General features: G+C 41.1%; 1 protein-coding gene across 3 annotated transcripts in view; it reads right to left on the bottom strand.

Moving 5' to 3' along the window:
• The window catches only part of CEP89 (centrosomal protein 89), a 106,249-nt gene that overhangs the window by 91,632 nt on the left and 896 nt on the right, over positions 1–13,721 (bottom strand). Inside the window, exons 2-5 of one of the 3 annotated variants that reach the window (XM_090062692.1) lie at positions 11,917–12,023; positions 9,319–9,474; positions 8,474–8,675; positions 5,612–7,504 (exon numbers count right to left, since the gene is read on the bottom strand). In XM_090062692.1, the coding sequence (XP_089918818.1) occupies positions 5,717–7,504; positions 8,474–8,675; positions 9,319–9,474; positions 11,917–12,023 (2,253 nt within the window). In that variant the 3' untranslated portion in view covers positions 5,612–5,716. Of the gene's footprint in view, positions 1–5,611; positions 7,505–8,473; positions 8,676–9,318; positions 9,475–11,916; positions 12,024–13,721 lie in introns of those variants that run through there. The other 2 variants (XM_090062694.1, XM_090062693.1) reach the window with 2 other exon arrangements.

Here is a 13,721-nt window from a genome sequence, read left to right as displayed (position 1 = left end):
TTATGGAGTATCGCACTACAGTGTTTTAAGTTAATATAAGATAATAAATTAAACTGTGCCATACATACTTTTTACTTTTTGATTTACACAAAAATAGAATTAAAATATCAACAATCCTTAATAGTCAATAGGAACATGTGGTAGTTTCTTGTTCGCAGCACAGCAATGGTCCCCATTATGTTTTCCAGCCACTAAGTCTGTAAAACCATCTCATTCACTTATGCATAACATCTAAATCAGTGATTCTCAACCAGAATGACATGGCACCCTGTGGCACCTTGAGATCCTTTCAAGAGCGTCACGGAATGCCATGGAATGTTAGCACTGTTAGGCATGCAAACATGATTCACAAGATAAAGATAGAGATTTCAAATAGGAATCTATGTTAAAAATATTCTATCCTGTTGTAGTGTTTCTGAGTTCTTTACAACAGAAAACTGTTCTATTATTTCTTGGTAATCAAAAATAAATGAAAACTAAGAGCTGCATGTTCCGGGGAGTGCCTCACATCTATCCAGGGTACCTCAAGTCTAAAAAGGTTAACAACCACAGCTCTGAACATAATATTCCATCTAATATATTGGTTTCATAAAACTATATTGAGCTTCATTTACAGCAGCAGTTCTCAACTGGGATGCCACAAAAGTCTTTCACAAGTGCTCTGGTGCAGGTGCTGCTGCCACTGCAACTAAGTGGAACTATGTACCCCATGCATCTGTTTCCAGAAGGGCCATGCAGGGTTGGACCAGGAAGGGCTGTGGCAAGAGCAGACACTCCTGCCCGCTTAAGGTTTATCAGATAATCCTAACTCGGGTAGAAGCATGTGCTCCTGTTGCAGACTTTGCTGGTCTGGCTCCACATGATGTACATGGACAGTTCTACTTGGCTGCAGTGGAGACAGCAGCTGCAGCACCACCCAGCTGAAACCACTGAAGTAAGCAGAGGTAACACAGTTGTTCTCAACCAGGGTGCTGCCAAATTTTTAAAAAATTATGGAGGGGTGCCCTGAAACTAAAAAAAGTTGAGAACCACTGATTTAGATCATCAAGAATACATATCAAGATTGTATCATTTCAGCTCTTTTACATGTCAACTGCATATAAGTGCCACACACATTTTGCTCTCCCTCTTCCTTCTCTTACTATTCTTTTTCCCTTCATGTGGGGTGTTTCCTGCTCCCTTTCACAAATACAGCATTTTGCTGCCCCTTTACTACTCTTACTTCCTCTCTGCCTGCAGAATGTTTAATATCATTTTGGCACAAAGCCCCCATTTGTACTTTAAAAGCATCTTAAGAATATGAAACTGTTCACTGATAAAGAGACACTCCAAATATACAACATAGAAAAATCTATTGTATGATTCTAAATCTGTCTCTATTGTTAAACATAAACCATGACACTATCACAGATAATGACATTGCTCCATTCTTAGTACTTCAAATTTAAGAAACAACCTTCATGGTATATACTAAAGCAAAACAATTGGGTAGTTGAGTCTGGGACTAAACTTTGAAACAATGATGCCAAAGATTAAGAATTTGCAAGCTATGTATCTCACACTTAAATTGTTGGATGCAGACCTTGTTACCATCACTCAGGTCATCTTTGCCTCAAGGTTAAATTATTATAATGCTCTCTACACAAGTTTACAGCCTAATATTCAGGAATGTAAGCTGATACAATGTAGCTATCTGTTAAACTATGTGAAGTGGCACTTCTGGCACAAGAAATATTATAAAAATATAATATTCCAGGTAAAATTTAAGAAAAGTTTTTTAACTGTGGTCTGGGCTGAGACTCCCTAGAGTCTACCTCTTTCAACGGGTGACTGCAGCAAACTGTGATCATCTGCAAAGATGTGCAAGCCACCAGCTCCATCTCTACAAATGACTCTTGGACAAATAAGTGTGTCTTAAGTGGATGCTGCAAAGATTCATCTATTTTCTCAGTTTTTTTAGGGGAAGGGATTAATTGAATCTGGTTAGGGATGGCTGAAGGCAGATTATTATGAAAATGTTGGGTCTTAACTTGTTAAATGGGTGATGTACAGTATTAAAATGTACTGTATTGTGAAGAGACTTTGGGTGATGAAATTACTGGTATTTATAAGTTCATTGGTATGTGTATTTAGAATATGGGGGGATGGACCTTATGTAGCTTGGTAAATAAATAAGCAAATAAGGAACTCTGTCTACCTAGTGAGGTAACTTTTTTTTAAAAAAAACTTTTTTTTATTTATTATGATTACATAAGTTTTGGACACGTTCAGCTTGTGTGTTTTTTACTAATTGGCTGGTTCTTTAACTTTGTGCATCAAAACACAGCTGATTAAATTAACTATTAGGCCAAATAATTATAACGGTATCTATTCCTATACATTTGTATTAGATGTAAAAATAATTTAATAACGTTGAAACTAATTATTTTATCTTAAACTTGACTTCATCTAGCACTTTTATTATAAAAAAAGACATGGAATATGAAAATAGTGCCACCTTATGGTCAGAACTGCATGTTATTTATTCGTAACAGAAATAAAGGAAGGTACTGTTAGATTCTCAAAGTTTACATAAAACAATGTTATGCTAGTGTCACCAGGGCAGAGATTAATTTCCTAGTCTAGATCTGAACTCAAAAGAACTTGGTGATGTAAATGTATCACTGGATGCATGTTTTTCAACTTACTAGAATTGCAGGCCATTTCATTACATTAGGAATAACATATATTTTATCTCTTGATTTATAAAAGTAGAAATTTTGATTACAAGTAGTATGCTTGCCACTGCATTGTGGCAGCTAACTCTTTTTGGAAAACTAAGCTCTTTTTAAGTTGGGAAAGGATTAACAGCCTAAAATAGGGGACAAGGAAGAAGAGCTTCATACCAAAGAAACTGCCAGGGCTTCTAGTTGAGAAGGGTAAAGTCTTTAGCTGAAGCTCATTAGGACCAGATGAAATAAACTGAAGGCAGGTATATGTAAGCTTGTTGGTAGTGGAAAGAAAGTTAGATGGCTCCTGAACTGGACTCTTATGAAAGATCTACCAGACAGAAACCCTTGTTTCTAGACGAGTAGGGTTCTACCAGATTCACAGCTCCTTTAAATCTTGCAGGTTCCTTTGTGTGCCCCCCACCACTGATTGGTGGAAAGGCCCCACTCTCAGCTTGCTTCTGATCAGCAGGGAATCGAAAACTGCATTTTTTTTAAACACAGTACCATTTTTTCCCAGACGAGCTGCAGCTCCATCCCACGTGCTGCCTTGCCCATGGAACACCTGCCCCTGCCCCTGCCCCAGCCCTACTCCCTCCCTCATCTTGGGGGGCTTCAATCTGCACCCCCTCCCATGCCCCTTCTCTCCATGACACCTCCCCCCCCCTCTTCCAAGACTTAAGTGTCTGGACACCTCTCTCCAAGATGCTGGGTTACACTCCTGGCCACGTGCCAGGCTGCAGCTGCATGCATGCATGCACAAAGCATTTAATCAGCAACACTGTTGGCCACATCAGCCAAAGAAAGCCGATTGCTGATAACGTCAATTTTCCTTTTATCGTTGCTGATATAACATGGACTGATGTATTGGTGCACCTCTACTGACAGGTAATGGGGGAGGCTGCAAGTGGTTGAATAAGGAAGCTGAACGAAAGCTTATGAGGAAAATTAAGCTGGGGAATACAATAAGCCAGCTCAGTGGAGGGGAATCCTAGAATTGGATCAGGAGCTGGAGAGAGACTATGACCAGCTAGACTGGGAAATGATACCGGCTTGAAGATAGGCTGGGGAAAGAAACTGGTTGGAATGGGTGGCGAAAAAAAAGAACCTAATCAAGAAGGCCTAGGACTAAAACCCAAGATCCCCAAGCCTCACTAGTCCTCTGCTGTCAGCAAACCCACTGTAAGTTGTCCTTCTCTATGGCTGGTTCATACAGAAGATCATAACCTACTATGGATTACTATTGGTATTGATTACTTTGTTATGCAAAGTGGTAGGGCTCCATGTAGCGAAGCTAACATTCAAATTCTTCTGCTTAATCCGAAATGCAAGTGTCAATATGATGCTGCATGAAGTACTCTTTGTATCTCCATTTTGCTACTTTTTCTTCTTTTAAGAAGCCTTGGATATTGCAAACAAAAATACATTACTAAAGGTGCAAAGTTAAGCACTGACTATAGAATTGTTAGAATCAAGGCTGCCATCATCACCAATGGCGCTTCAGTATGGCTGCACTGGGGTAGACTAATGCTGCTGTCTTCTATTGTGAATAAAGCAGGGGACTGCAGGTAGGCAGTGCATAAGCATGTACTATTTTCTTTATAATCCCCTCCCTCATTTAGTACGCAGGAGTTAGCCAATATTTTGTTTTGGTTTTTTTGCTGAACAATGTGTAGTTTTCACCTATTTACTGCACTCTTATCAAATCCTTCTTTCAATTATTAAATTTCCTCCTGGGCTTTTTTTTCACTATAATGTGTATATTACAGGCAGTTCTCGGATTTAGGACACATTTTTCAGGAACCAATTGTGTGGTAAGTCAAAACATTACAACTCTGAGCCAATATTCCCACAGGAAACAATGTTATAAATGGTGGATTGGTTCCTGAACCAAGGCCCGGTACCCTTGAACAAGTGGCATGCAGCAACGAAGCCACTCCAGCCTCCCTGATGAGCCACGGTTTTGCTCCGCCCTGGTGAGAAATGGCAGGTCATGGCAAGGGCATGTGCCCTGGATCTGCTTGGGGCAGCAGTGGCTATGGGGAATTTTAGAGTAATTGCAGCCCCCCCCCATAGCCCCTGCTCTGCCGCCTGCTCCATGCAGATCCAGGGGCACATGCCCTTGCCATGCCCTGCAGCTGCCAACGCTCAGTGGAGCAAAACCATGGCTTGTCCAGGAGGCGTGGGGAGGCTGGAGCATCTCTGCCACTGCGCACCGCTTTTCTGGGGCAGTGCAGTGCCTCCACCATGCACCCCCCCCTTTGCCAGCTAGACAAGTGGCAGCAGGGTAGAGCCATGGGATGTGGATTTGGATTACTTTTTTTGTAACGGATTTGGGATTACTCTTTTTAAATCTGAAAATAGGGGATTATTTTAAATCAGAGAAAACCAGGATCCCTGCTCATCAGATGTATTTAAAAAACAGACAGCGAAGCCTGCCGTGTTCAGAAGGTCTGATATTAAAATTCCCCTGGGATGGAGACTCTCCTTCACCATTTCATTCCTTCAAGCAAGTTAGATAGTGTGCTCTGATTGGTGACACTTTTTTTGCTGATTTGTTTTGCATAGAAAAAATGTTTAAATAACTTTGTATAGAGATTAAATACACCAACATTCTGTGCATAGTAAAATCAATATCAACAACAATGAAGCAGGGTTCATACCCAGACTGGTGTACAGGCAACCCCTGCTTAGCGCTCTTATTTGGTTCCAGAAAAACTGAGTGCTAAGAAAACAGTATTAAGTGAAACCAATTTTCCCATAGGAATAAATATAAATAAATATAATTTGTTCCCAAGGCTCTCCACTTGTACTATTAAAAAAAAGAAAAAAAAAATCACTGAAATCCCCTAGTACTATAAAAAAGAAAATCAATGAATTCAGACATCTAAATATATGTAAATACTTTATTTAACACTTTGAACTCTGAAATAATGTATAAAATTACAAAATAAAGTAATGAACTGTATGCACAGATACACTTTCACTTTTTGCTTTTTTGGCTTACTTCAGCACTCAGAATCAGGACTGTCAGGATTAGTGTCAGTTTCAGTGGATTTTGAAGTGCTTGGCTGAGAATTTTTTTGAGGGGCGGCATCAGTGGTTGAAGCAGTTGTGTGCTTCATGAAGAAGGAATCCATTGATAGCTCCACTTTGGGCTTCTTCTTTTCATTGTAAAGCAGCCTGTAACAATTGACTTTGTTATTAACTCCCCTTGCAACTGCAGAACTGCGCTGCATGTCAGGGTCATTCTCACCAAAGTAGGAAAGAAAAGCTTCAAGATGTTTGAAAGCTTCAGCCATGCCTTTGCTGGTTAAGGCCCTTGCTGGTTGAACATCTTCCTCAGCATCTTCCTCCTCTTCGTGGCTTCTCTGCTGTTCCATTTGAATGAGGTCCTCATTGCTCAATTCCTCCCTGTTGAAATCGATCAACTCCTGGATGTCCTCAGGCTCAAGTTCATCAAATCCAATTTTCCTTCCAAGCTCAATGATATTGTCCCGAATTGTCACCACTGGTTCCTCAAACTCTTGGGAATCCTGGACACAGCCTGCCCAAAGCTTTCGCCAGACACCATTCATTGTTTTGGAGGCAACTTCAGCCCAGGCACTTGAAATGTTATCTATTGCCTTGCGGATATTATACCCCTTCCAAAATTCTTTTAGGGTTTGAGCACCCTCTCCACCAGTAGCCCTAACAGCCTGGGCAAATGTATTCCTTATGTAATAAGCCTTAAAGACAGCAATGACACCCTGATCCATTGGTTGTATGATGGAGGTGGAATTTCGGGGCAGGAAAACAACTTTAACATTATCACTGAGGTCATCAAGTGTGGTAGGATGCCCTGGTGCATTGTCTAAAATGAGAAGTGCCTTGTGGGACAGATTGTTCTCAGCACAATATTTCTCAACTGCAGGACAAAAGTAATCCCTGAACCAACTCTGAAACACTGATATTGTGACCCAGGCCTTCTTATTAGATTTCCAAATGACTGGCAGACTGCTTTTAAGATACCCCTTGAGAGCCCTGGGGTTTTCTGAGTGGTATACAAGCAATGGTTTCAATTTAAAGTCCCCTGCAGCATTACCACCAAGCAATAAAGTAAGTCGATCCTTGGACACCTTGAAACCTGGCATCGATTTCTCCTCCCTGAAAATGTAGGTCCTAGAAGGCATCCTCTTCCAGAAGAGGTCTGTCTCATCAGCGTTGAAGACTTGTTGAGGCGTATAACCCCCCTCCTCAATGATTTCTAAAAGTTTATTTCTATAAGTGGAAGCTGCTTGGGTGTCAGCACTAGCAGCCTTCCCCTGAATAGAAACATTATGCAAGTTGCTGCGCCTCTTGAATCTTTCAAACCACCCCTTACTTGCAATAAAAGGCTCACAAGCAGACCCCTCAGGTAATTTATTCTGTAAATCATCATAAAGACTCTTAGCCTTCTTCTGAATAAGCAGCATACTCAAGGGCATACGGCGTTGAGTTGTATCCTCAATCCAAACACTTAACAGCTTCTCCATTTCTAACATGATTGGAGCCCTACTTCTACTGAGTTTCAAAGCATTCAAAGGAGTTACAATTCTACCACATTCTTTTATTTTGTCTTTATTTTTCAGTATGGTCCTAACAGTTGACCCAGCCAAATTCAAAGCTCTACAGACCTCATTCTGGCGTTCCCCTGCTTCAATTCGCTTCAGGACATCCAATTTAAGCTCCAGCGTTATGCTTTTGCGCTGTTTTTTCTCAGCACTTGCAGTCTCAGAGTCAGTTGCACGTTTCTGACTCATGATGATTGATTTCAACTCAAAAAATGAAGACAGACAGAGACACAAGCACGTAAGAGCATGAAAGAGCACAGAGCACAATAGTTTTCGACGAAGCAAGATGGTAATGGGGCTGCGTGCTGCCGATGCTCCCTGCTCAATACCCCCAAGCATTATAGTGAAACCTGTGAGCGCCAAGTGAAACCAGGTATCAAAGTGAAATAAGCACTATCGTGAAATAGCGCTAAGTAAAACACTGTTAAGGGGGGCTTACCTGTATCCTAAAGCATATTCTCATATGCAACCTTAAATTCAGCATTTCTTAACTTTGCAGTATTAGTCTTTGAAGATTTAGTGTTATGTGCGTGTGCATAATTCTGGAAACTACAAAATATGTTTATCATTTACGTGACCTAGGCTCAAACTAACCCTCCTCCATGCACCTACATACTAGGTTAGGTTTGTGAACTCCAAATAACTCTGATCTATTAGTAAATTTTGAAGCTAAATATTCAAAAACTTGAGTGCCAGAAGTTAGAATCCATCAACTGTAATTCATACCCAGGCGTGAAATCAGAAAGTTAACAGTTTAAGTTTTGTGCCCACCGTCTTCAAATCTGCACAGCTCATTAAGAGACTGACGGGTTGTCAATTGTACCTGCAAGTTTCCAGGTGTAATAAGGCTGGACTACAGCCTTCTGAAAACCTGGCCTCCCAACATGTGGGCCAGAAGATTGCTCATGGTATACTACCTATGTTTCATCCACTAAATGTTTTATAGGGTGCCAAGAGATTGCATCTTCCTCGACAAATTCTGAATCATCCTAATAAGAAATTAGCGAGACTGGAATTCTCCAAGAACATTTCATTCACAAGCAGTAGTAAGCAAAGCATGTAAAATATAAACTAAATAAAATGTAATAGAAAAATAGAATGAAATATCTTTTTAAAGATATTCAAATACATGTTTATATTAAAATGCCAAAAAAAGAAGTCAAAGGAGCCTACCTGTTTATTTTTGTAAGGAACAGAATAAATGACATCGTTGCTAATGTTTTCATTTCTTTTCTCTGTACCCTGATGGCTGGTTTCTGGCTCCTTTTCTATGTCTGAAAGATAAGTATCCATATCTTCATCCTCACAAAAATTGCCTGTCACTTCCAGAGACTGCACAGGTGATCTTTCACTCTCTTCCCGCTTCCAATTGGGCCTGTAAGTGGAAAACACTTTAAAACACAAAATGTAAAGCTTGTTCTGATTTTTAAAAAGCTAATAAAGTTGAAACGTGTCAAACAATAATCAGAGCTAACAGCAGATATCTAACACCAAAACCCAAGTTTCTTAACAGTAAAAAAAGACTTTCAATGGTATACATTCCTGTTTATACCCATGACATTTGGAATTAAGCACAAAGGCATATCTTCTCTTGTACATTAGTGGAAATGCCAGAATGAAGACAGGACTGCTAGTACTATTGCATGGCATAGACTGTGAAGAAGATAATATGACCTGGAGGAATTACCTGACAAATTACTTGAAGGATTCCCTAATGGGTAATTTTCTGTATAAATGAAGTTTGGCTGGTAGAAATCCAGAGTCACAATTGTACTGCTACCTGCAACTCCCCAAACTTTGTCTTTTGGAGCTGCAACTATGACACTGACTTATGGGAAAATGAAAATGAAGGAGAAGAAACTGACAGGGCTTCTGGATTCAGTTTAGCACAGATGGGAGGGAGGGGTGGAAAGAAGTTTAAATGAGTGATGGTGCCAGTGACTCAGTTGATTCCGTAATTCATTCTCAGATTACATGACTAATGAGTGACACTGAAATAAAAAAAAAGTGTACGCTACCCCATTCTGAGCTCTGTGATTGTGGCATAGGGCTCAAAACCTTCTTGTTCCAAACAAGTGGAATCACTCTCAGAGAGTGATCTCTGCCGAGGCTGAGGAATAGCTACTGTACGTCCAGTTAATGTTGTCACTAGAATAGCTGCTGCCAAGGCAGATCTAAAAGAGACCAAAATACAACGGTAAAATGAAACAGACTTTTTTCCCTCCTCTCTGGCTCAGCTTTTATTTGTATCTTTAAGTACCTTCACTAACTAAGCAATAGCAGACAAAGTTTAACAATCAAATAAGAACGTAGGGGACTTATTTAAGCCACAAAACCACAGAGACAGTTAAGGCACAAACTCAGTTGTATTAAAATGCTGTAGCGATCAAAAGTAAAATGAGACTTGTGTCACATTTTTCTGTCACACAAATGAAAATCCCTAACTCAAGCTGGATATATATGAAACCAAGAGCAGAATTTATGATGCATATTCTACAGTATCAATTGTTGACCATAATGACAAGTGCTCCTGATAAATGATGAGTTGGAACACCAATGTCCAGATACTTAAGTCTGTGAGTCCCTTTTATTCTCTACCCCAGTGTTTTTGCTGTGTACTTTCATGCTGGTTAACTAATTTTGCAGGACTCTGAGCTAGAACAGAACAGTAGGATATGCCTGTTTTGGGGAGAAGGTTCTGAAGTCAGATAAGATGAAAAGAAAGGAGACAATAGGATTAGAGAGTTTAAAACAAAACAAAAAAACAAGTAGGAATCGTGATAGGAACCACTCCTAATCTGAGACCAAATGAGGAGAAAAAAGATTGTCTAGGACAGGGGTGGGCAAAATGCGGCCCGCGGGCTGGATGCAGCCCACCAGGCCATTATATCTGGCTCATGGGGCCCCTAAAAAAATTTAGAAAATTAATATTTAGCTGCCCCTGGCTGCCTGTCATGTGGCCCTTGATGGCTTGCCAAAACTCAGTAAGTGGCCCTCCACCCAAAATAATTGCCCACCCCTGGTCTAGGAACATACTACACATGGGAGGGAAACTGGAAAATGACCAGGAGCCAAGAGGAGCACATAGAAAAGAAAGAGAAAATGTGAAAAGAAATTAAACATGGCAGTCACTTTTTTTCTGTGCAGTGTCCTGGTTGTAGGTGGTTAAGTCAAAGGGTAGTAGAAGCTGGGAGAAGAGTAGGGATTGTCCATGTCTTTTCCTTTCATGCCTATTTAAGATACATTTTTTTAAATATACATTTTTCCCATTTGACAAAAGGTCGCTTAAAGTTTTCCAGATTGTAGCACCATTCTTTTAAAGTTACGACTGACAAAACCTTGGCATAGTAAAGTAGGGACCTTTTTCTATTTTAGTTCTAATTTTTTTCATTTTGTTCTTAAATTAGATGTATTACATTGTTATCACATAGCTTTTTAATGATTTCTAATTTGAGACTGTGGTTAAAATAACTACAAGCATTTGCAACCTTTTAAAAGGAAATGTTACTTTATGCCTCAAAAAGGCTTTCTCCCAAAGAAGAGCTAATGAGAGAGAGAGAGAATACCCATGCTTCATTTAATGTCACTTAAATACTATGCTGTTATAATGGGAGCACTAACAATAAAGTAATCCTAGCCATTTGATAGGCAGAGCTCATTTATCTTGGTTATAAAATAAATTAACAAGTGTTTTATAATATGGGTCCTGTTGGTGGTAACAGGTACACAAAAATGTACCTGGATTGGACAGGTAATCAAAAGACGAAATTTAATTACAGGACCTCTCTCTCTCAACTCATTGCTCAAACTGAGCATACACTTGACATGTATGGAGTTATGCCTCTTTACATTTGGACTGAATTTAAATAAATGCTCTGATCCTGCAAACACAAAAGTGAGTAGCCCCCAACAAACTGTGTGTGTGCGTGTGCACTCCCAGACAGGCCCTAATTTTTTTACAATATAAGGTGACTTGTGCAGTTAGTCTTAGCTAGGGCTTGTTTAAACAAAGTAATGGGAACTTTTTCTGTGTGGAAGCACCAGCATTAGGTTCTTAAAGTTAAAGGCATTTGACTTTTTGTTTTGGGGTGCTTGATGGCTTGTAGGTCTTCAATATCTAAATCCTCTGTTTCTAGAAACAGGCTTTAAATAAAATGGCAACTTTGATAAAGTCTTATTGTACTCCAATTACACATTAATGCATACCAAAGTTTAAAACCAATGTGCTTGGAGTTTCTGATATAGTATCTTTCATCCTCATGTAGTAAAATATGAAATAATACAATCTTTGCCCCTCTTGGCAATCAAACCAACATTAGACCCATCTTATACAGCATTTTCACGGGTAATTTCCCAGTGATTTTGCAACAGGAGTTACATATATATTAGTCTATAAGATATGGGTCTAATTATTAAGACTACTTGGAGAGATAAGTGTATAGATAGTAGCAGTTTGAATAAACATATTATCCCATACAGAAAATATTCTCATTAAGAAAAGGTTTAGGTAAGAACTACAGCGCAGAAGTTAAACTATTCTAATCATACAGTTCTACTGTTTATTGTTATTATGAAACTTAAGATGCAAAATAAAAAACCACAACTTTAAAACCTACCTGGGCCTCTCTGGAGAAGGGTTTGGACTACGAGGGGGAGGGGTGCGGGGAACTGCAGGTTTAGGAGCTATGGTAGCAGCAGGGACCAGGCCATGAGCTATGTGTTTCTAAACAATTTAAAATAAAGTTAGTTGGCAATGATTTGAAGGATCACAATGAAGTTACACAAAACTGTGAACATGCATAAAAACTAACTATACAAAGTAACATAAAAGGGAAGAACATTTACATGCAAATTAATGTGCACAGATGAGTTGGTTCCAAGTATGGCAATTTTAGGAATGTATTAAGAGATGCTGACACTGGTTAGAGATCTGTGATTCATCCAAGACAAAAACCAGGTTCTTCCATGCCCTTTTAATCCACAAAAATGAGTTTCTAAACTATAGACTTCCCTTAAAGCCTACTCTTGTGCGTGACAGAGGGGCAGTGATACTAAAAGGACCAGCTTCTATCAGTTTAAACCCCATTTTCCCAAGATCACCACAATCTGATCCTCCCTTTGGTGAGACTACAGGGAAAATAAACTGCAGTATTTATCTGTCAGTTGGTCACAGAAAGCACAACATGAAAAGACACACAGGTTTCCCTCAATTTATGTGGTACATGCATTCCCAGAAAACTGTGAATAAACTGAATTTAGATAAAGGTAACTCAGTTGATAATGTCAGAAATAGGAACATGTTCCCACAGCAGTGAGAGAGGGAGGGAGGAAGGCTGGGACTAGGGAAGGAAGCAGAGGGAGGGGGGATTGGCACAGCCCATCCACTGTTCCCAGGGCTGCAGCAGGGAGCAAAGCAAAAGAAACGATCAGTGGGTGTGGGGCACAGGTCAGGGGGCGTGCAGCTCTTACTGCTACGTGTACCTTGGGAGGGTTGCGGGCTGGGGGGGCTGCACCAGGTTCTTCCCAGGGGACACATACCCCCAGATCTCTGCGTGGTAGAATAGGCTGCCGCTGCAGGCTGGGGGCAGCACCAGGCTCTTCCTAGTGCTTGGGGTGGGTGGCACCGCTGAAAGGGGGGCTACTGCCACCCCAAAATTTGCCACAGTGCCCCCCAACCTCCCCTTCCAGTGCCTCCGCCAAATGCTGTCAAGAGCCTAGTGCTACTGCTGGCTGCAGCCTGCAGCAGCAGTATGCTCATCCTGCATGAAGATCTGGGGGCATGCACCCCCCGGAAAGAGCCCGGCACAGCCCTCCCAGGGCGCAGGTAGCAGTAACAGCCACGTCCCCCATCCCATGCCCGCACTGACATGTCCCCAGTCACATTCCCTCTGCTTTGCTCCCTGCTGCAGCCCCAGGCCTCTGCTTCTACCCACTCACCCCAGCCTGTTGCAGTGGACCCAGGAGCAGCCGATGCCAGCTACCTGAAGCCCTGAACCCCCAGGGCTCCACTTATTCCCACTCACCCCACCTTCTGCTGCAGCAGACCTGGAAGCAGCTGACAACCACCTGCTTGCACCACAGTACGGCACAGGAGCTTGGGTGAGTAGGGACAGGCACAGCCCCAGGGGGTCGAGGGTACGGTGCAGTCCAACAGCTCCAGGTAGCTGGTGTCAGCCACTCCCACAGCAGCTGCAGCAGCGGCAGGGATGAGTGGGGTCCTGGCCCCATGGCCCTTTCCCCTCGCCTCACAGACTTATCTGCTTCAGGGTGGGGCACCTATACCAAATGCATAACAGTTAATTTACCTCCTATAACAAATTTGGAGTATAAGAAGGGTCATTGCATAAGAGTGAATTCACATACACAAAACCCGGATAAATTGAGAAACCTGTAGTAATTTCTTCCTTTATCTTACTTTCAA

This window comes from Crocodylus siamensis, chromosome 9, assembly GCF_052110815.1.
Source record: "Crocodylus siamensis isolate JL-2025a chromosome 9, ASM5211081v1, whole genome shotgun sequence".
Taxonomy (NCBI): domain Eukaryota; kingdom Metazoa; phylum Chordata; order Crocodylia; family Crocodylidae; genus Crocodylus; species Crocodylus siamensis.
The sequence above is the reverse complement of the archived record's forward strand: the minus strand, read 5'-3'. Positions and strand labels throughout refer to the sequence as shown.